Consider the following 25,340-nt stretch of genomic DNA (forward strand, 5'->3'; position numbering starts at 1 on the left):
ATGAGAAAATATTCGAAATGTTGAACTACACGCAACCACGTGTCCCTGCACACGCACACACGCAGTCCGTCCAAAGACTTTACATGTGCTTGCATCATCATCCTGTTAATTGAGCTTCCTCTCCTCTGCCTGTCGATGCACTCCCGCATAATACACTCTCACTTTTTTTTATCTCTTCTTCTCTTCCTCATCTTTTCTCTCTTCTTCTATTGTTTTTTCTCTCCTCTGTACTTCTCATCTCTCCTTCACCCTCCTCTTCTCTCTTTCTCTTCTCCCACTCTGCGTTGCCATCCAGACAGTCAGTTGCACACTCCTCCACTTCATGACCGAGCAGAACAATGAATGTACATTTATATAAACTGATTAGCATTTCAACCCGGCCTTGGTTTTCTCTCTGCTCTCGCGGAGTACAAATAATCGATAGACACAATGCAGGGGGAAAAGAGAAGCACGGAGAAATCAATCTGGGCTCGAAGTCAAGGTGAGAAAGGCACTTGCATGGTCTCTCATAAAATCAGCTGCTAGACGAAGTGTGAAGAGAGAAGACTGTCTGGGACCCAGAGGACACAGCAGGGCTCTGCAATCTATCGCTGGTGTGGATCAATAAAAGGAAGTATGGGGGTCAGAGGTGGACAGGCTTGATTCTAACCTGTACTGTATCTCTTACACCATAATTCTATGCAACAGTAAAACTGAGGCACAGGTAATCTTTTAACAGCCTCCAGTCACAACTCCACTTAATGTAATTTTTCTGTGCCAGTGCAATGTAAGAAAGTAAAGGTTACAAATGAGGGAATGTGAGAAACAAAAACAAAGAACATTCCTCAAGACATTTCCGAGGAGACAAACAACCACAGCCAAAGTAATGACTCAATTTCAGTGTATTTCTCACTTTACTTTGCTATTCCGCCCAATCTCTGGAGAGCATTAGTCATCCGTGTGTCAGCTGGAGGAAGTTTGAGTGCTTTTCAAAGAAGATTTGAACTTTCTTTTTGCAGAAAAAATGCCCACATGCTTCAAAACCACTGGCTACAAAAGACAAACCGAGGGAGTTTCATTAAGATTTATTCATATGAAAATAATATAACAATAATAAGAACAAAAGACATGTTTTAAACTGCATTAAGAGGGACTGTGATCAGTGTAATGTCAAGGGCTGAATAAAAAAACATTTTATTAGAATAACAGATACAGGATTTGTCCGCTCTTTGAACACTCACAAATTTGTTAAATTGGTTTTCGACATGAGGGACTTCGCAAATGAATGCAGTCATGCAAAATTACTTTTTTTCTTCTTTTTCTTTTTTTACATCTAGTGTAGCATTGTAGCAATACATATCTGTGAATATTTTAGTGATTTTTGCAGATAACTCTCCAGGATATAACCTTTTAAACAGAAAGAAAATATCAAAAAGACCCAGCCCATCTTCATTTTACTAACTGACTAATAAGGGGCTGTCTCACTAATTTTATATTTGAGTGTTTTTCTTATAACATGTCCATCACAACATCACAACACCTATTCAGTATCCTATTCCATACTGTAATCTCCTCTTAAAGGAGCATTAAGTGACATTTTTCTGCCCCCTAGCACAAAACAACTGTGGCATATTAGTCTAGCCCTGCCTGCGCACTTTTCTTCCTGCCAGACTTTCAGCTGGCATCACAAGACATTTCACCGTCAAGCCCAAAAAGCAAATAACAATGCAGTTTTGTAATTATATAAGTTTATATGTATATATTAGATATATCCCCTCTGCTTTACTAGTTTCTGCTGTGACAGCGTGACTCCTGCTTTTGACACTGTAGCTCTGCTAGGGACACGTCTGTGCTATTTAATTTCGTGGCCGCTAATAGAGGTCAGCGCAAGTCATGTTTTGTTTAACATCCCATTTAACCTTGAACGTCACACCGGTTCAAGTGCAGTCTGACCAGAAACGGCGGTCAGAACAATGTGTTTATGTCTGATAAGTGGTTTCAGAAGCTATAAGAGTATCATTGGTTCTGGCTGGCAGGTACGGTATAGGAATGTGCTTCTGTGTAATTCTTGATTGTCAAACACGGACCTACCTACCTGCCTGCTGCTCGTGTTGGTGTCAGTAAAGTGCAGATAAACTGTGTTATTGGTGTGATAAAAGCAGGTGTGCCCCTGCAGCTTGGGTGCTGAGTAATTAACAGGTAGCGGGTTGATGTGCTTTAGGCCCATGAGAGGTAGCTGGCCTTGTACTTATTATGCTGAAGTGTCAGAGTTACTAAAATGTGGAGGTGGAGCCACTGAACAGGGAACAAGAAATGACAGGCTTATCTGCCACTTTAATGTTGAATTAGTATTAGGTCTGACTGCCAGATCAACGACTGGAGAACACTAAGAATTACCTAACTGCTCATTATCATCACAAAACCTACTTAAACCACCTTTGTTCATTCATAATTTAGCTCCAGTATTATATACCTAAAGAGAAGTCTCAGAAAGAAAGTCTTTCCTCTGATGGAAGTGCACCTACTACAGCTTCCTTTAGTATTTTGGATTCTTTACTGTACAATTACCATGTAGAGGTAATTGGTCCATTGGTCCTCTGTGCATGTGCTTGATATTCCTGTGCTTCCTTTTTCTCCTGTATCATAATAAGTTCTGGAAATTCACTCCATGCAGGGGATGTGGACAGAGGAGAGGCTGTTTGTGATGCAGGCGTACAGTCCTCGGCCACCTGCAGGAAAACAAATTCAACTCCAACCCTGCAAAGCCCCGCTCAAACTTTAGCGAGGGGTTTGTGTCCTCTTGGTCCATGTAGAATAAATCCTCGAGTTATTCTATATAATATGATGCTGCTCCGCGGATTGCGCTCCCTCACAGCTCATGTCCCTGTCGATGTTGCGTCAGTTACACAGTTGTTTCGATCTTTTCAATGATCTCAATCATAGACTTGGAGGGGGACAGCAGGGAACAGTCGTCCTGATCCCAGAGGCTGCCGGGGCTGGAGTTCCCATCTGTGCTCAACTCGTCGTCCTCCTCCTCCTCGCTCTCCTCCTCGCAGGACTCCAGGTAGTGCAGACCCAGCGCGTTGATGCCGGAGTCCTCGGAGCTGGAAGGAGAGGAGCAGTGGTCCATTTTGGGGCCTTTAATCTTATCCACGGTGGATGGGTGTTTGTGTTCACTGTACACCTGCTGGACTGGCTGCACAGGGGCAGGCGTGTGTTGGGTTGGCGGTGTGGGCTTCACCGGTTGCCGAGGCTGAGTGAGATTTGGGGGCTTCTGAGGTGTAGAGAGAGCAGCTGGGGGAGGGGTGGGAGGACGGGGTGGCTCTGGTAAGGGAGGCGGGGGGCGCTGCACGTAGCACATCTTTCCGTTAATGCGTTTGACGATGTAGTCGTCCACAAACAGATCCGCGATAACGCAGTACTTGGGCGATTCCAGGTGAGGCGGGGACTGGAAGCAGGGTGCGAGCTTCAGGAAGCGCTCAGCCAGAGAGAGGGACAGGTCCATGGTGTTACTGTACTCTGTCCCAGCAGGTGGCACGGCTGTGCTGGGCAGGTGGCACACATTGGTCATGGGCTGGTACACATACTTGCCTAAAGTGGGAGAAACAAAAGAAAAAAAAACAGAAAATGGTTTCATTGCTCAGATGTTCATGATGAAACAGGCTCTGAGGAGAATGAAAGATCTAATTTTTGATCTCAAAACTGCTAAAAATCAATATTTTAATGTTAACAGTGGATCAAATGACTCAGTGTATGGTGTCTTTCTGTGGCTCTAAAGAGAATTGTAGGATCTTCCAGCTCATTAGTTTTGCTTTTCAGGTCCACATCTTCACTGTTTCACTCTCATTGCTCTCATGAGAGTCGTTTTTGGCTCTTTTCAGCAAAAAAGCTCTGATTAGCCGACTGTATTCTACCTGCTCAGCATCAAACAAAAGACTAACACAGTTAGAGACTAGCTGGTGAACACACTGGATATTGGACATTTCGTAGCTAAAGAGACAGATATTTCCCTCTGGAGTTGGTAGAGACCAAAAACAGAGTTAAAAGAGAGTGAATATTGGACATTACACATTGATAATATCACAAGACACACAACTTCAAAGGATGATGATGTGGCGCCATGCAAGCCAACTTACTGTACACACACCCATCCAATCAAATGCGAATCCTTCCCATCAACTAAAACCACATTTGACCTTTATCTCATGGGTCGTTGCAACTAGCAGAGCATTATACAAGTAATATTGATGGTGTATAAACACGTGTTTTTCATCAGCCTCGACCAAGGACACAGTTTTTGAAGATGGTCAAAAGTGGGTTGGGAGGCATGGGTGAATTATGTGTCTGTGGTAACCTATCATCTGTCCTTTTTTGGGGGGCTGCAGCAATTTTCACATCACAAAGCATTTCGTGCTGCCGAAGGCAAAAATACCTGCCTTGCCACCACCATCTGAGGTGGAGCTGCAGCCAGAGTGTAACCAATTTCAGGACATCCGGAACAGTGCAGTAATCATTTCTGACCCTTAACTGATGCAATACTTAAATCAAAAATGATGAAATAACGTGAAGGATTAAAGCCATACAACAACATTCACAGCTGAGAAATCGTGATGTGGTGCTGATTAACATCTGGATCACTAAAACAACAGACTAGAACGATGTGATATACTGTGCCATGTCACATAAAAGCCATAAATTTGTTCTGTAAAGTGGCCGTTGTCGCATGCAAATTTTCGAACGCCTTCGATGTGAATTATGCCTCCCATCTTGGCGACTCCTATACTGGTGGTGATTGTGCAAAATGACTGCTCCCAAATGTTACTCATTGTTTGCAGCCCACTGCCTCCAACTCTGAGCCGTGCTGCCTGAATAGTGCGGCTCAGATGTGTGTTTAACTGGCTCCCTGGAGAGAGAGAAACTACAGAAGATGACAGGCCTACGCATCACTTCCTCTCACTCTGTGTCCTTGTCTTGTTTCACTGGCTGGGGTACCCATTCAATCAAAATCTTTTCCCAGGTTACACAGAAAGCATCAAACCACTTTTAAGTCGAGAAGAGGCTCTGTTTTGCATTGCTGAATGGACAAAGCGTTTGTAATGCTGATGAGATGACTTTAAAGGGTTAGTTTGAGGTTGTATGAGGTTCTTATCAATAGTCAGTGTTTTGCCTACGGTAGATGATGGTCAGCACATCCCCTGTTTGAGGAAGCAGCAGCAGCGTTGGTGTATCAAGCTAAGCAATGGACGAGGGCAGCATCTAAACGGATTTTAGCTGCTTAAAAAGACCCACTGCCTTAATCTACTGCTAACTAAATCTGTTAGTTTGTGTTACACTGTTTGGTTTGGATCTGAATCCATGTGTTTAAACATCAAAGTCACACAATAACACAAACAATCTGACGGAGGCAGCGGTAGACCAGCAGCTCCCGTGTTCTGCGAGGTAAAATGACTGTTTTGTCAAAGGGGTCTGGTGGCTCTGAAGAGAGAAAAATGGGTAGAATTTCATTCAGTCATTCAGTTTCATGCTGGAAAGCGTTGACAGGAGGGCAAAGCAGTGAAAATATTCTAAACATTGCATTCGCTTGAAGTGATACTGAGATTTTGAAGTGGGTCTTTTCAGGGGGCTAAAATGCTGTTGCTGCTTCCCCCAAGCATACAGCAGTGCATTGCTTAGCTTGCTACACCGACACTCCTGCTGCTTCTCCAAACTGCAGGTGTGCTGACCACCATCTACTGTAGGTAGAACACTGACTATTGATAAGAACCTCCTACGACCCCACCTCGAAAAATCCAAACTAACCCTTGAAGTAAATGAGCTGAACATTGATGTTCCACAAGACCAGCTGACTAAATTCACATGACCAGCTCTTCATTAAAGGACACAACGCTGCATTCTCCACCCATGCGAAACAATTAAAAGAGGCTTTGACTGAAGCTTGATGCCAGCATACTTTGTAAACATTATTAACACGAAACACAGGAGTTAATGTCGATACAGACAAAAGGAGGAATAGGAGCCGTCCTCTGTTTAATGAGAGAAACTCAATGGTCCATGCTCAGCCTGAGATGAGCCCGTTCAGGCAGACGAGATAGCGGCAACAAATGAGAGCTAAAGCCATAGACGGTAATGTGTTGACATTTAGTTTTTAGCATATTACATCTAATTGCATTCATCCATCTGGAGTTTCAAATAAAAAGAGCAATGGTGGGGGACAGACAGCTGCACAGACAGACAACAAAGCAGACAGACATATGGAGCTAACGCTGCACCGACACTGGTTGTCTTCAGCAGCCTTGCAGAAGGAACACAGCCTGCTGGTTGATTTACAAGGTGTCAGCAGAATGCAGAATTAGTTTGTACTAAGTCAGAAATATGACTGTTTCCGTCGGCCCCAGAGGACAGTACGTGTGAGATTAATCTCACTTAGACTGGCAAAAAGGGCAAGAGGAGAATCTTCACGACAAGCAAAACACAACCTTCTGCTTACTGATGCTTGAACTGAACGTGCTCTAAAATAGTTGGATTATTACAAATACTGCAGGTGGCTGTAGTTAATTATAGATATGTTGTTTTCTGTCTCTATCCATGGCATGTGGGACTCAAGGGTAAGTCGACTATTTTGATAATCAAATCATTATAAAAATAAGCAAAGGATTTGAAGTCTTTCCGTGTAATACATGAAAGTAAACTGAGTATCTTTGCAGGATGATCAGACAAAACAAGACAACTGAAGATGTCACTTTAGGCTCTAAGAAATGTGTGTTTTTCCACTGTTTTCTTATATTTTACAGACAAAATGATAAAGAGATTGACTTAGAGAATAATCTTCAGTTTAATCAACACTGAAAACAGCTGTTAGTTGCAGCCCTGAGGGTTTGACCTCCTGTCACATACTTTCACTATTATAATTTAGAAGTAGCTTGTGGAGGTTTTGAGTTTTTGGAGCGATGTTTTAACAAGTGGGTTCCAGTCGTGTCTGTATCATGATCACATGCACGCTGCAGCAGCGTTGTGCCCACAGCAGCAGAGAGGAACTGCAAGCGAGCGACATTGTGGATGGTAATGATTTGAAATATTTTTAAAAGCCGCTCTGCAAATGTTTTATGAGGGAGAGAATAAATGCAGCACATTCGTCATGTCATGCTTAGATGCTGACATAACTTTGTTTACAAGAAAACTCAACAGGCCACCTTTAATTTTAAATCCCTGTCAAAATGTCGGTTGCTATGTCCCATCCTGCATATAAATCAACTAGACAGACGAGCTTTACTGTGCAGACTGTTCACTAAGAAATATACAAACACTAACTGACAGCCAGTGAACACTGTCTATGCAGCTCTATTGATATTCAGTTGTACTCTACCCTTCTGTGTTGCCCCGTGTTGGAGCCCTTGCATGACAATGTCAGTTGTTGAGCGGCCCTCTCCCTCTGCCCTGTGTGTGTGTGTGTGTGTGTGTGTGTGTGTGTGTGTGTGTGTGTGTGTATTTCCATGATAACAAAGATCAGATGTCCTCACAAAGACAGAAAAAGAACAAAAACTCTCCAGACTGAGAACACTTCACTTCTTAGTTTAGGGTTATGACATGAGCTGTTTCTTTAAAGGGTGAAGCAGGGTGTTATATTTTTATTGCACTCAACAAATCAAATTAAAAGACCAAAACCAACAATCAAACCGAATATTAGCTCATCTCTCAATCCTTTCTGAACTTCCCACCCTGTCTGTGGCACTCAGCCAGACACCAATTGGCTTCAACTGAAGGTGTAATCATTAAAAATTTCCTAAAAGCTGGGCACTGTAGTTTTTAAAGGAAGGAAGGTGCATTTATGGGGGACTAGTTTCAGTGGATTAATGCACATTTAGTGGACTGTGAGTAGCAGGAGGGTTGGACTGAATCAGTGCCCATGCTCATTAATGAAGGAACATGTCACAAGGTCTGTATTTAAGGAGTCTGTATTTCATAGTTTTTGGACAGCAATGGAGGTCTGTGGCACAGAGGAATAAGCTATAGCAGGCTCTGGCAGGAGCCTTGTTAGTGGGATCAAAATCGCTGATGGTCTTTTAGAGTGCAAAATGAAAAGTGTAACCAGACGCATCCTTTAAGAGTGACAGTTAAAAGGCAAATCCACACAAACATGGTACAAGACAGCTACACAGTCACAGCTGCCGGTGATGTACCTCACATTTCTCATCTTCCTCTTTGTTGTTCTGTGGTATATTTTCTTCTTCCTAAAGATAGCTGGCCAAGCGGTTTACCTGATGTCACGAGACACTTCTAGCCCTTCTATAATGAAGACTGACAGAATTACAAGAAGCCTAAACAGTGAATGTAGGGTTTGGAGTCTGTGGTTTGGAATCAAAATAGGAGCTTCTCTGCAGTCCCACCACTTTACACCTACAATCATACTGAGAAAAATCAACTGCAGAGGAAACACAGGCACAGTGTTTTCCACTGACAGCAGCCTCTACAGACCAGAATAATATGCAGCCACAGGACATGCTGCACTTTGAGCAAGGCGAATGACTCCTCGCTTCTTTTCTTAGCTGGAAAGCCTTTCATCACGTTATCATTAAATGCCGCTGAAAGCAACAGGTTCACTGGGGACGGATGAAAGGCATTCTGGGGGATGTAGGAGATGTAAATGAGGCTTTTGGGTACATCAAAAGAGGAAGTAAGAGCTCTTCATTACAAAAATTTAATCAAGAACTGAGGATATCTACAGTTTAAAAGCAGTGGAGGTGACTCATCCCCTTACTTTTACAGCCGGGCAAAGAAACTTTGTTGGTGGAAAGGCAAAAAAAGTAATTTACAGATAGTAAAATATGACAAAAAATCTACCATTTCTATGTGGTAAATTTGGGTTTAATCATTGTAAGAATCAATCAGCTTAATTTAGGTGTTTGAACAAGGAGATATAGAGTGCTATATGCAGCCAAAAGATGTTTTCAAAATACAAAGATATGGAAAATCAAGAGTTCAAAAGGTTAATGAGACAGCAGGAGAACATGCAGCTCATTCCGGGGATGTGACAGATTGCTCTCCAGAGGAAAGAGTAGAGTGGCGGCGGATTGAGGAGCTCCAACTTCTCTGCTCCCACCTGTCTCCATCTTGCCTTTCCTGCTCTCTCCTGGGCCTGTGCCTGGCCGACGGCTGCACAGTCTGGTTTAATACAGGAGATGAATAATGCGGTATGTAGCCCCATAGTCTCTGACTCTCTCTCTCTCATCATTCTCTCAAATTTCAGCTCTACTGTCACTCTACAGACCGCAGCTTGAAGGGAAATACTCGGAGATTGATTGACTGAGTCATTAACAACCCCCTCAGTCTGACTTTTTTGTATGTTTGAGCCGAAGCCGGCGCTTTTTTTATGTGCAGACCGAGCAGATCTTCTGCTGTAAATGCATCACGCCAGTTCAAAGCAGCATGTTGGCAAAGCAGGTGAAAACAATCTGCAAAAATTACTGTTTTCTTTCATCAACAGCAGCTGCACCCATTTGGCCGGTGGATACAGTCCGCTCACACGCCCGCTGCTCTTTGTGTTTAAATCTGTCAAACAAAGGGGCTGCAGCCGGGGGAAACACCATGAGTTTCAGGTTTCAGCGAAGGGGACGGTCTGAGCCAGCATCATGTGAAACTCCTTTCCTGTTTCCTGTTTCATGCCTCCAGAGGCAAAAGGCTTTTCCTGACTTACAGCTAGTTGGAAATCCTCTATTGAGTCTGCCACCATGGAGAAAAAAAATGCAGCCCTCTGGACTGTTTTCTTATGCATAGTGAACATTAAGCTTCAACTCTTGTAACAGTCTTAAAGGGTAGGTTCAGATTTCTTCAAGCTTATCTTAATACAATGCTCACATGCCCAAATGTGCTTTTAAAGAGGAGGAATACTGGCTGTCAGTACACTGTAAGAGACAAGGGGGGGGGGGGCAAAATCCACAGTCCTTGCTCTGGGGGTTGCCATTTTTTATTAAAAAAAAAAAACAAAACAATTTGATTGTAGAAAAAAGTGAAATACTCAATCTGTAATCATCATACCAAATTTAAAATTGACTGTGTACGAGTGTGACGGGCTGTGCCATGTACTGCAGCAGAGGGGGGTTTCTAAAATGCGCTGTCACAGTGACTTCTGATGCTCTATTGACCTGCAGTATCTGTTAACATCATCAGCCTTTTTCACAGCCAACATTTTGACTTGCAGGACAATCACAGGTGTTCCCGGTAACATCAACGATGGCTCTGCTCTGACAGTGTGACAGTGACACAGCATGCACAATGCCAGGACCCTGAAACTGAAGCAGCTAAATGGAATCCAGCCATTGGAAATTATTATTCACACCTGTGTTTTTCCTACTGTGACATGTCAGGATGTCTGCTTGCGAAAATTGTTGTTCTCCTCGTTAATGCAAAACGGGGGAAGCTAGAGAGCAGCTGAAGATATAATTATGACATCAAAACACCTGAGAAGCATTTGGATTCAACACCATACAAGGAAAAAACTGTGGATAAAGGTGAAGAGGTTTGCTGCCTTTTTAAACGGTATTACCACAACAACAAAACTTCAGCCTTGTCACTACAGCGAGATGGCAGAGACGCCACGAATGAATGAAACAACACTTCAGATATGTGGGTTGCATTTGTATCAGCTCCAGTGAATGACAAGGTCGCTGTCATTCGTTCAAACTCGGTTTCTTTTGAAAAGGTGACCTTGCTGCATGCAAATGGGAGCGTATCATTTTTCCCAAGGACCTAAGTTCCCATACCGCAAAAAGAAAAATCTAAGAAAGTTTCTATGTTAGAGCATTTCACTTGTTTCAAGATTTTTTGATCTTAATTATCTTAATAGGATATAACAATATCTTATAATTACTGGAGAAACTTACTGCTTTCAATTATCAACAATGTGTACAAAACAATTTTGCAAATATTAAGCAATATTTTTCCAGTTTTACTGCTCTTTTCTTGTTTCTGAGAGCTGATTTGCAGTGCAGGGTCCTATGATCCTCTGTTCAATATTGTGTTAAGACATATTAACCCTCCTACAGTGTTCACGTCAAATAACCCTAACCTTAGAGCTGGGGTACATCGGACCCTGGTAACACAGAAATGCCTCCCATGCATATATGCGTTCTAAAGTTCAGACCTTTACAGTTAATATAGCAGCCTCAGTCAAATCAAGTTGGTATCTTACAAAGGGGGGCAGTAACACAATGATTGAATGTGCTATTGTATTAAAGCAGACTTAAATCTGCAACGGTCCTTTAAAACATTGCACAAACTTGCTGAACTTCTGTTCGGTGCCGCTGCCCTGTCTCTAACACTGAGAGACCGGCAGTTGGAGCGGTGGAAGTGCTGTAGTCCCCAAACATGAGCAATCAATCAAAAATCATTGCCTCAGGCCTGTGCTGACAATGTATCGATCCTTTAATAACAGGTGAAGCTTTTTCTGATTCAGCACTGCGGCGCATTTTGAATTAGTCACCAAATCAATCAATATAGGGCAGAGCTTCGTCCAATAAGCCTCCATCTTTCCTTTTGGAAAGAGTTGCAAGCCACAGCTGCGTGGCGCCACAGCTGAGATGACAAAGATCCCACTTTCATGTACCTACAAGAGAAGCACAAGTTCTAATGTAGAAAAGTGGAGCTGACAGAGAACGAGAAAAGACCACTCAGAACTTGTTAGACTTCCTTAATGAGTAATTCATTGCTCTGCCTGGTAATTGTAATCAGTTCGTATAAGTTAGAGAGAGAGAAAAAAATATCCAGACCAGGTGGTTCCAGTGTTGCTGTGAGCACAAGCTCTCATCAGACATGACATATTGGCGGTGACACTAAACACGGCTAATTACAACTAATGAGAGGCTTGGACTGATGTTGTCACCAGCTGGGAACACTGCCTTCACCTACATCTAATTCCAATTTCCCCCATTTTCTCTTCCAAAGCTTTAACAAAGCTACAACTAAGTCAAAAATGCTGGAAGGTTGTCAAAGCAGCAACAGCATTTCTTTAGCATTTCTTAGTGTAGCCTGCAAAGACGATCATCATCAGAAACTGAGAGGAAGACGACCTGAGTATGTTCTGTTTGCATAGGAGGATCGGCCCATACTGCTCCTCAGGTAAGATAATGGAAACAATTTGTGCTTGAGAATTTAAATGCTGAGCCGAGTCTTACTACAAACTGACCTTTTGTATTTGTTTGCCTGGAAACCTATTAAAGATGTAATTAAAAAGGCAGTCTAGCGACGCTCCCTGTGGTGAATGCACAATTATCAGCTTCAGAACAAGTTTATACTCCAGGCGACAGTCATGGGTACGTTCTAAATGAAAACGTGATGAGATAAGGGCGTACCAATTTACAACATTCGCCTCTTCTTCATCCGGCCCTAGTATGTACTGCTAGAAAAAAGGGTGTGATCTGAGCAGAGCAGGCGGGCATTGCATGCAGAAGCACGCTGCTATGTTTTTCTCACTGGGTGCCCTGGATCTGCCTGAATCAGCAGTCCAAGCTGGTTTATTCTCACTGTGGTGCACGGCTGTCCTACGAGGGGAACCTGGGAATTACAATGGAAAGAGATGTGGAGGTGAGAAGCTCCATTATGATGTGGCTGGCTCTCTCCTCTATACCATAACAAGCCCTCATTAAACAATGGGGACAAAGCCATTTTCAGGCAGAGTGATGAATATTTCAAGGGAGGAGCAAGTCTAAATGTTTACCAATGATGCAACACTGAACAAGCTTTGCTGAGAGACAAAAGTCCCGGACGTGACATAATAAAGACTGGAAAGAATTCATCATTTTTCTGCCACATCAGATATTTCCAATCGGTTGGCTCGCTCTGGACGGAAGCAGGCATCTAAATCCAATGATTACACGGCAAAGATTACAATGTGACTTGTGCAGTTGCACAGTATAAGCCCCGACTGCCTGGCGCAGAGTGGATGGCTGATTGTGTTTTACACTGATCTGAGGATTTTCAGGGCAGTCAGAGAAGGGATAAATTAGGGCAGCACAAAGAGACGGACATCCTGTCAGGTCCACGCACAGCTATTGTAATTCTGTGGTGGTGTCAGGGTGTCAAATGGAGAGAATGTGTCTGAGGTTCACTGGTGGTGAAAATGCCACTTGACACTTCTCAAAGTGAAAACTAAATTGTCTGCGTTGAGCGGAGCTGCTGCCCCGTGCTCTCTTACCAATACAGTCAATATAAATGTGATAGGGGTTGATTATGTTGTGGTAAAACTATTGAGTTCAGATGTCAATTATTTGAACCTGAACTGAAGAACTGAAGAACAGCAGCTGCTGAACTTGACTGATTGCTCTAAACATGATGACTTTGTGGCCAAAGGTTCTACTTTCACAAATAATGCGAACGGTGTTTCTTATTGTCAGCAAATCCAATGAAAAGAGCAAAAACATCAACATGTCAGTTGATCTGTCAGTACTTTCCGACATCCCTGCACAGTCTGTAGCACTCTTCCCAAAGCCCATTCAATCTCCAAAGTTTGATCACAAATATAGTTTCATCTTGAGCGAATGTTACCCAAACAGCAATAAATAATGTATTTGTTGGGGACTATTTTCAGATGTGGATTAATACACATTTGGTGCACTAGAAGGTATTAACTGCACTTGGATTGAGTATGTGGGATTGACTAAAAATAAACTACAGTGCCCATGTTCATCATGTTCAGGAAATGGTGTGTTTAAAATGGTCTGTGGCACAGAGGAATAAGCTACTGTATCAGGCTCTGGCAAAATAGCAATACTTGTTAGTAGAGTTGGGCCATCGACCACTAAGCCCTCTTCCATCATAACAACGTGGCTTTAAAAAGGGTCCGAAATTAACACCCACCAAATGTGGGTAGATTTTCAGTTTGCTGGGCTTAAACCTCATTAATGAAAGTGCAATGAAAGCTTCACAAGCAAAAAGTTAATAGGAGAAATAATCAAAACAATTAGCACCTCAGAGCTGATGAATATGTATTCTAAGGAGAGTCAGCAAGAGAGCACAGAAATGAAGGATGGGTCTATTTTACTTCTTATAATAGCTCCTTGTGCCCGATTTACTAAAGGAAAAACAGCTTATTTAATCACACTATTTACCAGCCAGTGAAAGCATGTTGTTATTGAGAAGCAAACAGAAAAATGGTCTGCCTTGGTAAATCATAGGGTGAGTCGTTCTTAAAACTTACCAACAGAGCAAAATCTCCAGTTAGAAACCTACATCTCAAAAAGCTAGAAATCAGACTACGACGCCTGAACCTAACATGAAGCGAAGCGCTACACCTGTCTTAACCAAATAATTCCTAATCATTAAATTATTAACCCTCCTTTTCACCATGTCTGACTCTGTACATTTAACTGAGAATATTTCATGTTTAGGAAACTGTTTTTTACATCACCATGGCTTTTTTTTTTTTTTTTTTAATCGTTTTTATAATCAGATGATCTGCTTAGCTTAAGCACAGGCCACAGGGAGGAAAAGCAAGGAAATATCAAGTGAATAGGTGAGGATGAGCTGTCAGTGGGCTCAAATGTCATACACGCATAGAGAAAGTATGAAAGAAAGTATTATCTTATATAGTTCGATATCATTGTCCATCGTGATGTTTCACTGTGGACATCGTCATGTCAGTTCAACAGACATCACCCGATTCTTTGTTAGTAGGATCAGTTCTTTGTTGCTTTCAGTCTTTTCATAGGATTTGCTGACAGGTAGAAAAACAGAGAATATCACAAGACTTATCCTTCAAAGCAGAAATGAAAGCAGTGACTCAAGTGTGCAACGTCACCAAGCATTTCTCCACAGGAAGTAAAGGAAGGTCGACGGTGGACTCAATCAAATGTACTTATCTTTTCATTCTTTTGCATTATGTGCACATATGATCTCATATTTAGGATGGGCGCTGTGTGTGCGTAGACTTTAAATGACGCAAGCTTGACGTGATGTAAGACAGACAGATATTCATAAGTAGGCACACATGCTGTAAGCCATACACCTACTTGGAGTTCAATATTAAGTAAGCTGGAAGTCAAAAATAACTATTGATTAATACTTTTTAAATTATTAGAGTTATTCTAGTGTGCAGAGAGATAATTCAGCATCATTAGAATTATAATAATCTGTGCTTTTCCACTCAAACATTACGACTAGCAGCTTCAGAGTCAATCATTATGGAAACTCAGGGCTGCATTGATGCAATCTGTTCAGTCACTACATTTTCATGGCCTGCAGTGACCTGTGCTATTCCGTAAACTGACAGTTTGGGCTGGATACCAACATTTAACACGGTCTAAAACAAAGAAAGCACAGACTCAGAAGAATATTAGTCAACACTGTGACCGTGACCCTGAAACATGCCTGCCTCTGAATTTTGCAGCCTCCATTGTTACATTAACTATTCATACAAGGGCGTCTGTTTGAAGGTTTGGCTCTGAACAAGGATAAACGTGACTCTGAGTTTGACCTCGATATAATTGCAGAGAATACCAATAAGACTGAAATCTATGTGGAAGTTTTAGCAAAAAAGAAATAGCACGACTGGGGCAGCAAAGGTTCCCCCTGAAAAGTCAGTTTGATGGCCAAATTTTGATAAGCTCTCATAAAGCATGCACACATTACAAACCTCTGGAAGAGCTTCTTAATATCCACAACATTTTGTCCTGTTTTTAGTCGCTATAGGAGCTCAGTGAATCGATGCTTCTGCATCCACAGCCATGACTACCAGCATTTTTGTACATTTCTATTTCTATATCAGTGACAGTGAGGTAGATTTCTGGTAAAACATACAGCTATTAACCCGTGTAAAACAAACTTACAGTGACACCAGCCCAAGTGGCAGCACCAGTGCAGCTTGAAGCACTTCCCGTGGCTGTGCGTAGCGCAGATGGAGAGTCCATCGCAAGGCAGGAAGTCTGGTCTCCCCGCGCAGCTCTTGGCCAAAGCCTGCGCCTCGTCCAACTTCTCACTCTTCGGACACTTCTGTGCTCCCGAGGCGGCCATGCCAACATTTCCTGGATCAAAAAAACACAGTTTCCGTCCGAGTAAACTACAACATAACCGCGAGGGACCGAGCCGAGGTTTACGGTCCACGTAGCCCTGGAAGCTTTTCAACTGGAAGACGGACGCGAAAGACGATGCCGGATCTCTGAATCCAGAGCAGCTGGGTTACCGGTCATACAAAGGGTGGAAGCATATCCTGTAAAAAGTAGACAGGCGTCAATTAGCGAGCCGTAATGGCAAATTCAAAGCCTCCCATGGTCGTGATCCACGCATCTCTCCATCCTCCCCTCGCGTCGGGAAGCTCCTCTGTGTGCGCTGGTGACGCGCGTACGGAACAACGGCGCGCATCTGAACTTCATCACACAACGGGAGGAGTCCACAAACACAAAGCCAGCTGCTCTGCGCACTTCAAACACACACCCTGGCTTTCATCGACCCCTTTAAAAACTTCAAAACACCGGGATCTGGATCCGAAACACGCACACATCCTCAAATTCACCCAGAAGATTCACAAATAGGCGACATTTTTTTAACATCTGCTAATTAAAATAGCTTGGTAATGTTTCAGCCGCATATATTCTTCAATCACGATTTTTATGGGCAGGCATAAACCTGCCATTAACCAATGAAAGGTTCGGAAATAGTGTAGTTGCAGACAAAATGGAGCATCGTACTGTATTATCCAGCTGCTCAGTCTGGAGCCTTCCGCCGCTAGATGGCAACCCCAACATCTGCTCATCGCTGGGCGTGAGGTTTCTTTGGAAATGAGCCACCGATTTATATAAAAGCAGTTTGCGCTGCGTGTGTGTGTCTCCCTCAGCTCTGCTCTGTCACCGCTGCAGCTGGGTCAGCAGAAACCCGACACCCACCAGAGCACTTCTCATTCTTCTCTGGAGAAGTCTGATGAAACAAATCAAATGAAATGTCACAAGCTGTTACCTGAATACACTGAGAGTTAGAATAAGAAGCCAAACAAGAGCTAAATACTGTACATAGTGTGCTAGCTTCACACAAACAGATCAAGTATATAACAGGTTTTTATTGAGGTATCATCTGGTTGATGTAGATTAGATTGGCATCGTTACATGTTGTACATACAGTAAAGTACCAAAATGTATTATACATAATTAATGACCAAACGAGCCTAATGTAGATTAAACAGCGAAATCATCTCTGCTGCATGCATCTGAGGAAGATTTAACAGCAGATTGTGTTCTGGCAGTCTTTATAGAAATCTGTTGTATGGTGAGACAATATATTCAAATTACTGTATTTCAGTAGTTTTCAAACTTATATAGTATACTGAAATACCAGTTTATCACATACTTCTGTAAAATCAAATTCACTACAATTCAGCATCCCAGCAAGACAAATCGTTGTAAAGCTTGTCATGTTCAACATTTCATTAAAAAAGTGTTTCAATCAATGTCATCCATAATCAGAATTTATATAAGAAAAAGATCAGTATTATTATGTAGTGCAATATAAAGGAAGTGCAGTTCACTGACTCTTTATCATGACATAAGATCGCCATTATTTAAATGAATAAAGAGATTAAAGCTGAAATGGTTGAGATTTAAAGCTGGCTGTGGAGTTTCTTGATGACTTCTCTCCACTTGTGAATAGGGGGGCTGCCACTGGCCACCAGCCTCCTGAGGAGGTTGCAGGGCTGCAGGTAGGGCACATCAGGGTGAGCTTGGTGGTAGTGCTCCAGCCTCTCCAGAACCTTCGCCAGCCCCACCATGCTGGCGTAGAACATGGGACCTCCACGGTGCCTGGGCCAGCCGTAGCCAAACAAATAGATGACATCTATGTCTTCGGGTCCTGCAGCTATTCCATCCTCCAGGATGCGGAAGCCCTCGTTGATCAGGACATAAAGGCAGCGCTCCAGCACCTCCTGCTGCTCTATGCGTCGTGCCACCAGGCCATGCTGGGCTCGATACCCCTCCAGAAAGCTGTGCAGCCAAGGGTCAGACCTGGCAACCCGACCGCCGGGTGTGTCATACTGGTACCATCCTCGGCCTGTTTTTTGGCCAAAGCGTCCCTGCTCACAGAGCAGGTCTCCCAGGGGGCTGTACCTGTGGCCTTGTCGGACTCTAGCTTGTGGCCCTGATGCCAAGCCGGGGTTCACCAGCCCATCTCCCTTCCTGACTTTCCAGCCCACGTCGAGCCCAGAGAGGTCGGACACTCTGAACACACCCATCGCGAAACCGAACTCCTCAAGCGCTCCATCTACCAACTCAGGTGTAGCTCCCTCCTCCAGCAGGAAGAAAGCTTGCTCGAGGTACGGCTTTAGCATGCGGTTCCCCACGAAGCCCCGGCAGTTGCCAACAGCAACACTGACTTTGCCTATTTTCTTTCCCAGTTGCATGGCAGTGGCCACGGCTTGAGGAGAAGACCGAGGACCGTACACCACCTCCAGCAGCTTCATGACATGGGCCGGAGCAAAGAAGTGCATCCCAACCACCATCTCTGGGCTGCGGGTTTGAGAGGCCAGGTGGTCCACGTCCAGTGCTGAGGTGTTGGTGCACAGGAAAGTGCCCGGTTTACAAATGGCAGACAGCTGCTGGAAGACTTTCTCCTTCAGGGACATGTCCTCAAACACAGCCTCGATGACCAGATCAACGTCAGCTACAGCCTGGATGTTTGGGCTGTAACTGATACTATCGAGCACGGGAGCAACCCCACTTCTCTTAGCCCCTCGCTGCAACATGCCAGATACTGCCTGCTTTGCCTCCATCAGCTGCTTCTCCTGCGTCTCCACAGCAACCACAGACACCCCCGCCTGAGCCAGGGCCACTGCTATGCCTCTCCCCATGGTGCCGAGACCTTAGAGGACACAATCAAAATGTGACTACAGAAAAAAAACCTCAGAATCATCAGTCACACAAATATCACAGATATTTCTGTCTGAGAAAAATGACAGCATGCTGTATTTTTGTACACTATACACAGCACTAGACTGTAAATAGTTTTAGCCTGGCAGCACAAAGTTTTTCCAAAGCTTGCAATTTTAATGCACAAGCTGCTGAGCTTCACATATCCAGATTGTCATACATCCAATCCTCCCTGCAGGGAAGAGTTCATCCATTTACACTCAGCTGAACTGTAAACGAGGGCTTAGTTTCCACGGGCAACTTGAATTTGGAGATGCCACACAGATAGTTTAATGAGTCACAAAGCTGAGACAAATAGAAATTAAAAACCCAAAGCTCTTACCAATGACAGCTGCTTTATGGACAGGACTGGGCTTGCTTGTGTCCCAGCGGGCTCCACTGGGCATGCTCCACCTGCCAACGGCTCTCTGAGCAAAGAAGCAGTACTGCAGGGCGCGGGCCTGGCCGGAGGTGAAGAGATTGGCCATCAGCTCTTTCTCCCGCTCCATGCCCTGAGCGTAAGGCAAGGTGGCAGCTGCCCGCACCGCCTGGACGCATGCAACTGGTGCTATAGCTCCGCGGGCACTCTGACGCACCCTCTGCATCGCCTCCTCAAACAGAGCATCCAGATCAGACGGGCGCGGACACGGATAAGTGCTTATGCGACGAGAATCCAGCGACTGACCTGAACCAGAAACATGGGAGAAAAATGACTCCAGAGGAAGGACCTTTTTACTTGCAGCTCTCTGACTTTTGCTTCCAGTTAAAAGTTTTAAATAGGTCGGAAATATGTCTCTGGGATGACATTTCTGCACAAATATGCCTGCATAATTTTATTTTCTAAACTGAAAAGTGCTTCCTACTTTCCATTAGTACCACTTTTTTCCACTTTCTCCAATTTGTCAGCCAGCACTCAGTCCGGGTGTAATTGGCCACTCGATCACTCGATGCCCCAGAAGCTTCTAAGAGCAGAGTGATTTGACAGACCATTTCCAAGATAATTGGAGGGACTCTGCCAGTGCACTGTTACAGTTCACCTTGAATAACACTGATCTGAAACGGAATGAATAGGAACAATTTGGTTCTGGGCAAAATAGTTGGCAAATTTCCAACTCTTCAGAGCAAAGGGGGAAGGATTGAATTTTTGTGATTCTCAGACCTGTGAGCACAATACTGGAGCAATTTTCCTGGTGAAATTACATGAGAACATTTAAAATTAGAGCCTAAAAGCTTTACTGCAACACAAGACTTCTTGTTTATGGGGAGTTAAAACTGGTAACGATGAGAGTGAAGAAGAAGAAGAAGGCCACTCTGCTTCAACCTTGTTAAAAGCATCTTAATTCTCATTCCTGTCTCCTCTGACATGATTACATGAGACACTAGTCAGAATCCTTCGGAGTGCCGCTGAATTACTCTCAGCCGTGGGTCTGGGCCAGAAACTGGGTCACCATGGCAAAGCTTAAAGGGACAGCAGCCACATCTGATCACTTATCTCCACTTGGTCCTGCAACTAACAATTTTGCGTAATACAATTAAGTCCGCATCAGTATATAAGAGAGGAAGAATGACTGCTGAAGGTCATTTCAGGTCAGTTAGATGTACATCCTGTCCACACTGACATGCCAATGAGATGCTGTGCGGCAGTGCAATGTGATTCCAATGTACTTTCAGAGGGCATTATTGCAGCGGTTAATCTGTAAATGGTGGGGCTGTGTCGCTGGATTTGTTGTGCAGAGTGTAGAAAGCCTGCTCTTCCTGACAGATGTAGCGGGCAGATGTTGCAACTACTGGGGCAAAAAAAAGGTTAATCTCGTCACCAGCAGAGACTTGGATCTGTGCATGTGTGTGGTGTGCATGTGTGTGTGTGTGTGTGTGTGTGTGTGTGTGTGTGTGTGTGTGTGCATGAGCCCACAAGTACATCAGTTGGAGTGCACAAACTGCTTTTTGCCTAACAATACACCCATGTGCCAGTTTTAAGGCTGTTTAGTGCTTTTATGTTTGCATCTCCGGACGTGGCAGAGTAAATCTATTCTGCGCTGGTTGACTCAGCAGCCGTGCATCTCAATGTCACAAACATTCACACTTGGTTTGTATATTTAGACACACATTCAATTTAACACCCCTGCTAATCAACTCAAGACTGGAGTATCTGTCAGAATCTCCACAGATTTCTGTCCTATCTCCTCAAATCTTCCATCTTGTATGCTGTTGGCTTCTCTGTCTGACTCACTCTAAGCCTCAGCTTTACTAACAACACTCACTTTCTCACCCACTCAAAGTCATCTTGGCAGCGTTGTGTGGAAGAAAGCATTAGTAAAGAGCACAAGGCTGCATTCATATTTTGATTGTACAATGATGTTTCACATGCAATCCAGGAGACTTGCTGTTGACATGTTGCACAGATGCAGTGCGACTGTTTGCTAAAGGTGCACTATTAGGCTATCTGACAGGTTTCTTATTAATGGAAATGTCTTAGAAATGAGCTGTCACTGTCAGGTAAGCTAGCAGCAAACAGTACACTATAGGCATGAAAACATCCTCTCAAGTACATTTCAGGCAAAAGAATGAACAACCAGGGCTCTGCTCATCCACGTTCTCTGACAATGTTAACACACACAACCACACAGCAGAGTGGGTGATATGTGTATTAGTTCACAATTCCAGAGGGTTAAAACATTCTTAAAAGCTTAAAAGCTTAAAAGAATAGTTTGACATGTTGGGAACTGTGCTTATTCACTTTGTTGCAGAGTTAGATGAGGATTTTGATACTGCTCTCAGAGAGAGTAGTAGCAGAGCCAAGCAAGCTGCTTCCCACTGCCTTCTCTATACTAAGCTAAGCAATGCTAAGCTAATCATCTGCTGCTGGTAGTGTACGTTTTAGCATGGCAGTGGTATCATTCTTCTCATTTAACTCCCAACAAGAAAGCATTTCCCAAAATCTTGAAATATTCCTCCTTCATGAGAGCGGCAGTGGAAAAATTAATGCATGTCAGAAAAATGCACAATAAATCAATCTTACGGTTTATTTTTCAGCTGAGCCGACTCGTGTTGTCCGTAAGCATTATCACGATAGAACAATGGGTCACCCTTTACACAGACTGAGCAATCATTCCTCGTAAACTGCAGGGACATGGCACACTTTCACAATCCATTCAGTGGGTAAATGAGTCTGACTGACATGCACGAGGAAATCCTCATCCTCCTAAATGACTGGCGAAGGCCTGTTATTAATATTCTAGGAAAGTTTGTCCCTTTTCGCCCTTCTGAATAATACAGTAAAAGCAGTGAAGACATCAGAGCACATCTGACAGAGCCATGAAACATTTATGGCTTCTGTGGTGGAGGATCTGCCTTCCGTGTTTTCTGCTTCCTTTGACTTCCACAACCTGCATGTCGACACTTCTTGATGTCGGACTTGCCCAAAATAACTGCTCTGGGAGGAATTTTCTACTAAATAAATTTTTAAACCAATGAAGAGTGAGTTGATTTTATACCAGTGGGTACCTTGTGATTTTTTTTTTTTTTTTTAGTGCCTCACCTGCAACACTCAGGGCAAACTTCACAGCTGTGTCCACACTGTTTTGATCAGTCACCTGATCCACTATTCCAAGTTGCAGTGCCTCAGCAGCAGTCACATGGCGGCCTGTGGGAAACACAAAGGGCATCAAAAGGTCTACATGACACTTTCCAATTAGTAGATGGGGAATAATGAGCCTTTCAGGTGGTTAAGACGAATACAGTATAACTGCAAAGACCCCTGCTTGATTCTGACATTAAATAAAGGCAAAATGTTACAGAAATAGCCTTAAAAAGATGAAGAATTACAGTTTATCTAAATTAAATTAAGAACATTTCAGATAATCTGGCCAGAGCAGTGAATCACAGGAACAGGCTCCTCTTGCAGTGAGCATGGTTAAAGTAAACACATGCTGACCTCTGCTGGTCTTCAGAGTAAACTACCAATCTCTGGCTCCTTTCTTGTTTACAGGGCTGATTTGCAATCAACACCTCAGCCAGGGCAATCTTAATAACTGGTTTTCAAAACAATAATATGCAGAAACATCTGCATGTTGCGCTAAAATCTATCAAAAAACAGAGACCTACAAGAAAACAGACGAACCTGTATGGTGATTTCTTCATATTTATTGATACTTCCCTGTATCTGGTCTGGTACTTGAAGACTGTCTAAATGTCTACTATGAACTCTGTAATAGTCAGGCAAGGTTAAGCTGTTTTTGCTACCTGTGGTGATGAGGTTTAAGGCAGCTGGGACCCCGATGAGCCTTGGCAGACGTTGGGATCCCCCTGCAGCTGGCAGCAGACCCAGAGTCACCTCTGGAAGCCCCAGTCTGGCCTGAAAGGCCACAAAAGCATAAAGTTTGATGAATGGTGAACAGTGTGGGGGTGCATAGTGACAGCTTTCTCTGGCTGGAAAATACATTACAAGGATAATTACATAGAAGGGTGAAAAATCTTAAAAATGTGCTTGTTAAGCAAGGCTGTGTTTTTCTTAATGGACCAAACAACAATGAACTGGTCCTACATCCAATGACTGCAACTCAACAATTCAATGAAGGGTCACTGTGTAACATGTAAGACAACACTGTCAGTTAGACAGTGATGCAGCTCGACATTGACATTCGGGAGACGCTGACAGAGAGAGACAGAGAGAGATCTGAAGCATGAACTAACCTTAGAGTGTGCAATGCGATAATGACAGCCAAGGGCCAACTCAAGGCCCCCGCCTAAAGCGCTGCCCTCTATGGCTGCCACCACCGGCTTGTTTGAAGCCTCGATGGCATGGATCATCGGTACCAGTGGAGGCCCGGTCATGTTTTTCCCAAACTCCTTGATGTCCGCTCCTATTATAAGAAAGTAAAGTGATGATATTATCGGGAGGTTAAGTTCTGATTACAACTTCAGCCTTGCTGAGGAGCAGAGGGTGTCGTTTATTGTACATAACGCAAATCACTGAGGGGAAGATATCAAGGGAACAGTGTGTGATGTGGGAGGAAATGCACCCATCGTTTGCCTTGAATGTCAAGGATTTGTGCCTTTTGAAATGGCTGATTTGGAGTTTTGCCACCATTGTGAAGTTGCAGGAATTAGAAAAAGACAAAAAAAACACATCCATACCCCCACAGAATACTCCATTCTGGCCACAGATGACAATAGACTTCACCTTTTGGTCACCGAGAGCTCTCTTAACCAAGTCAACGATGCCCTGCCTCACCGCTGCACTGTGTGAAAAAGTGAGACAGATACGAGAGAAAAATATATGCTACACCTTACGCTTACTCTCTACGGCTCCACCCTTGAATGACACGCAATCAAATTTGATCAAGTCTTTAATAAAAAGGTTGTGAAAAAGTGCATGGATGAATGTTAAATTCAGCGGATGTGCATTATTCAGAACATACATACATTAAATATGGAATATATTTCTGTAAAATGGGGCAGTGGTGGTGAAGCAGAGAAGCGGACAGGATAAATCAGCCCTTCCCCATTGAGGTGCTCTTGAGCAAAGCTTTCAACCCCTAACTGCTCCAAAAGCGCTGCTCGTTGACCAGCAGATCAGGATTTGTTTGTATGTGTGATATCACAGTATTATAAGTAAAGGTACAGAAGTATTATCAGCAAATTGTACTTAAAGTGGCCGATCTTACAGTATTCATTGTGTCATAAGGACAAGCCAACCGGAAGTACTTTATGTAGTGTTGATATACAACAATGCATCATATTTTATAAGGTATTATGTGGTATTATGTAAAATCCTAATCTGTCATGTAAGATAGCAGATGATCATAAAGCAGTTAAATCTAGTGGAGTTAAAAGTATGATACTTCTCTCTGAAATACAGTGAAGTAAAAGTATAAAGTAGTGTAACGTGGAAAGTACGAGTAACTCAATATTATACTTAGTATTGAGTTACTCGTACTCGTACAAGTACTACATTATAGTACTTGGGTAAATGTACTAGTGTCAGTCAAAGTCCTTTACTCTGACGCCACCCTCTGGCAAAACATATAAGCATTTTAAAAACTTGGACAAACGAAGTTACTCTTTTTGCGCACAGCTTAACTTTTTGCACCTTTTCCTGTGCAGCGTTATGATAGCCAATGCACCTCCAATGCTTCTGTAACAGACTCCTCACACAAAGGTTTGCAGTACATTGTGCTCCCACAAGATATATCTAAAAAACATCATAAAAAATCAAGATCAGCTCACCTGAGAGCGTTCACGGGAGGATTCTGGAGAGTAATCAAGCAAACAGATCCCGAAACACGAGAATACTGAGCCATGGAGCCTGTCGACCGAACGCCACAATCTATCGCACTTGTTTTTGACGTGCACACTGAACTTTGTAACTTCACTTTGACTGCCAAGACTACATCACCTTTAACACACTTTTTTACACCATGAAGCCATGAATATTATCAAAGTGTCTTCTTCGTCGTCTCGGGTTCCGCTTCTACTTGGCGCTTG

The 25,340-nt window shown here is 43.3% G+C and overlaps 2 protein-coding genes across 2 annotated transcripts; both read right to left on the bottom strand.

Annotated features, from left to right (window-relative positions):
• Positions 1-1,048: 1,048 nt before the first annotated feature.
• Positions 1,049-16,675, bottom strand: LOC143330612 (UPF0524 protein C3orf70 homolog B-like). The gene is made up of 2 exons (XM_076747309.1): positions 15,795-16,675; positions 1,049-3,570 (listed from the first exon to the last, which is right to left on the bottom strand). Exons 1-2 carry the CDS (start codon positions 15,976-15,978, stop codon positions 2,882-2,884), a joined length of 873 nt encoding a protein of 290 aa, XP_076603424.1. The 5' UTR covers positions 15,979-16,675; the 3' UTR covers positions 1,049-2,881.
• A 323-nt stretch (positions 16,676-16,998) lies between these two features.
• ehhadh (enoyl-CoA, hydratase/3-hydroxyacyl CoA dehydrogenase) lies at positions 16,999-25,328 on the bottom strand. The gene is made up of 7 exons (XM_076746234.1): positions 25,083-25,328; positions 23,991-24,094; positions 23,547-23,716; positions 23,097-23,208; positions 22,393-22,497; positions 19,198-19,539; positions 16,999-18,807 (listed from the first exon to the last, which is right to left on the bottom strand). The coding sequence occupies exons 1-7, from the start codon at positions 25,154-25,156 to the stop codon at positions 17,555-17,557; spliced, it is 2,160 nt and encodes a 719-aa protein (XP_076602349.1). The 5' UTR covers positions 25,157-25,328; the 3' UTR covers positions 16,999-17,554.
• Positions 25,329-25,340: the final 12 nt, after the last annotated feature.

Source organism: Chaetodon auriga, chromosome 13 (genome assembly GCF_051107435.1).
Source record: "Chaetodon auriga isolate fChaAug3 chromosome 13, fChaAug3.hap1, whole genome shotgun sequence".
Taxonomy (NCBI): domain Eukaryota; kingdom Metazoa; phylum Chordata; class Actinopteri; order Chaetodontiformes; family Chaetodontidae; genus Chaetodon; species Chaetodon auriga.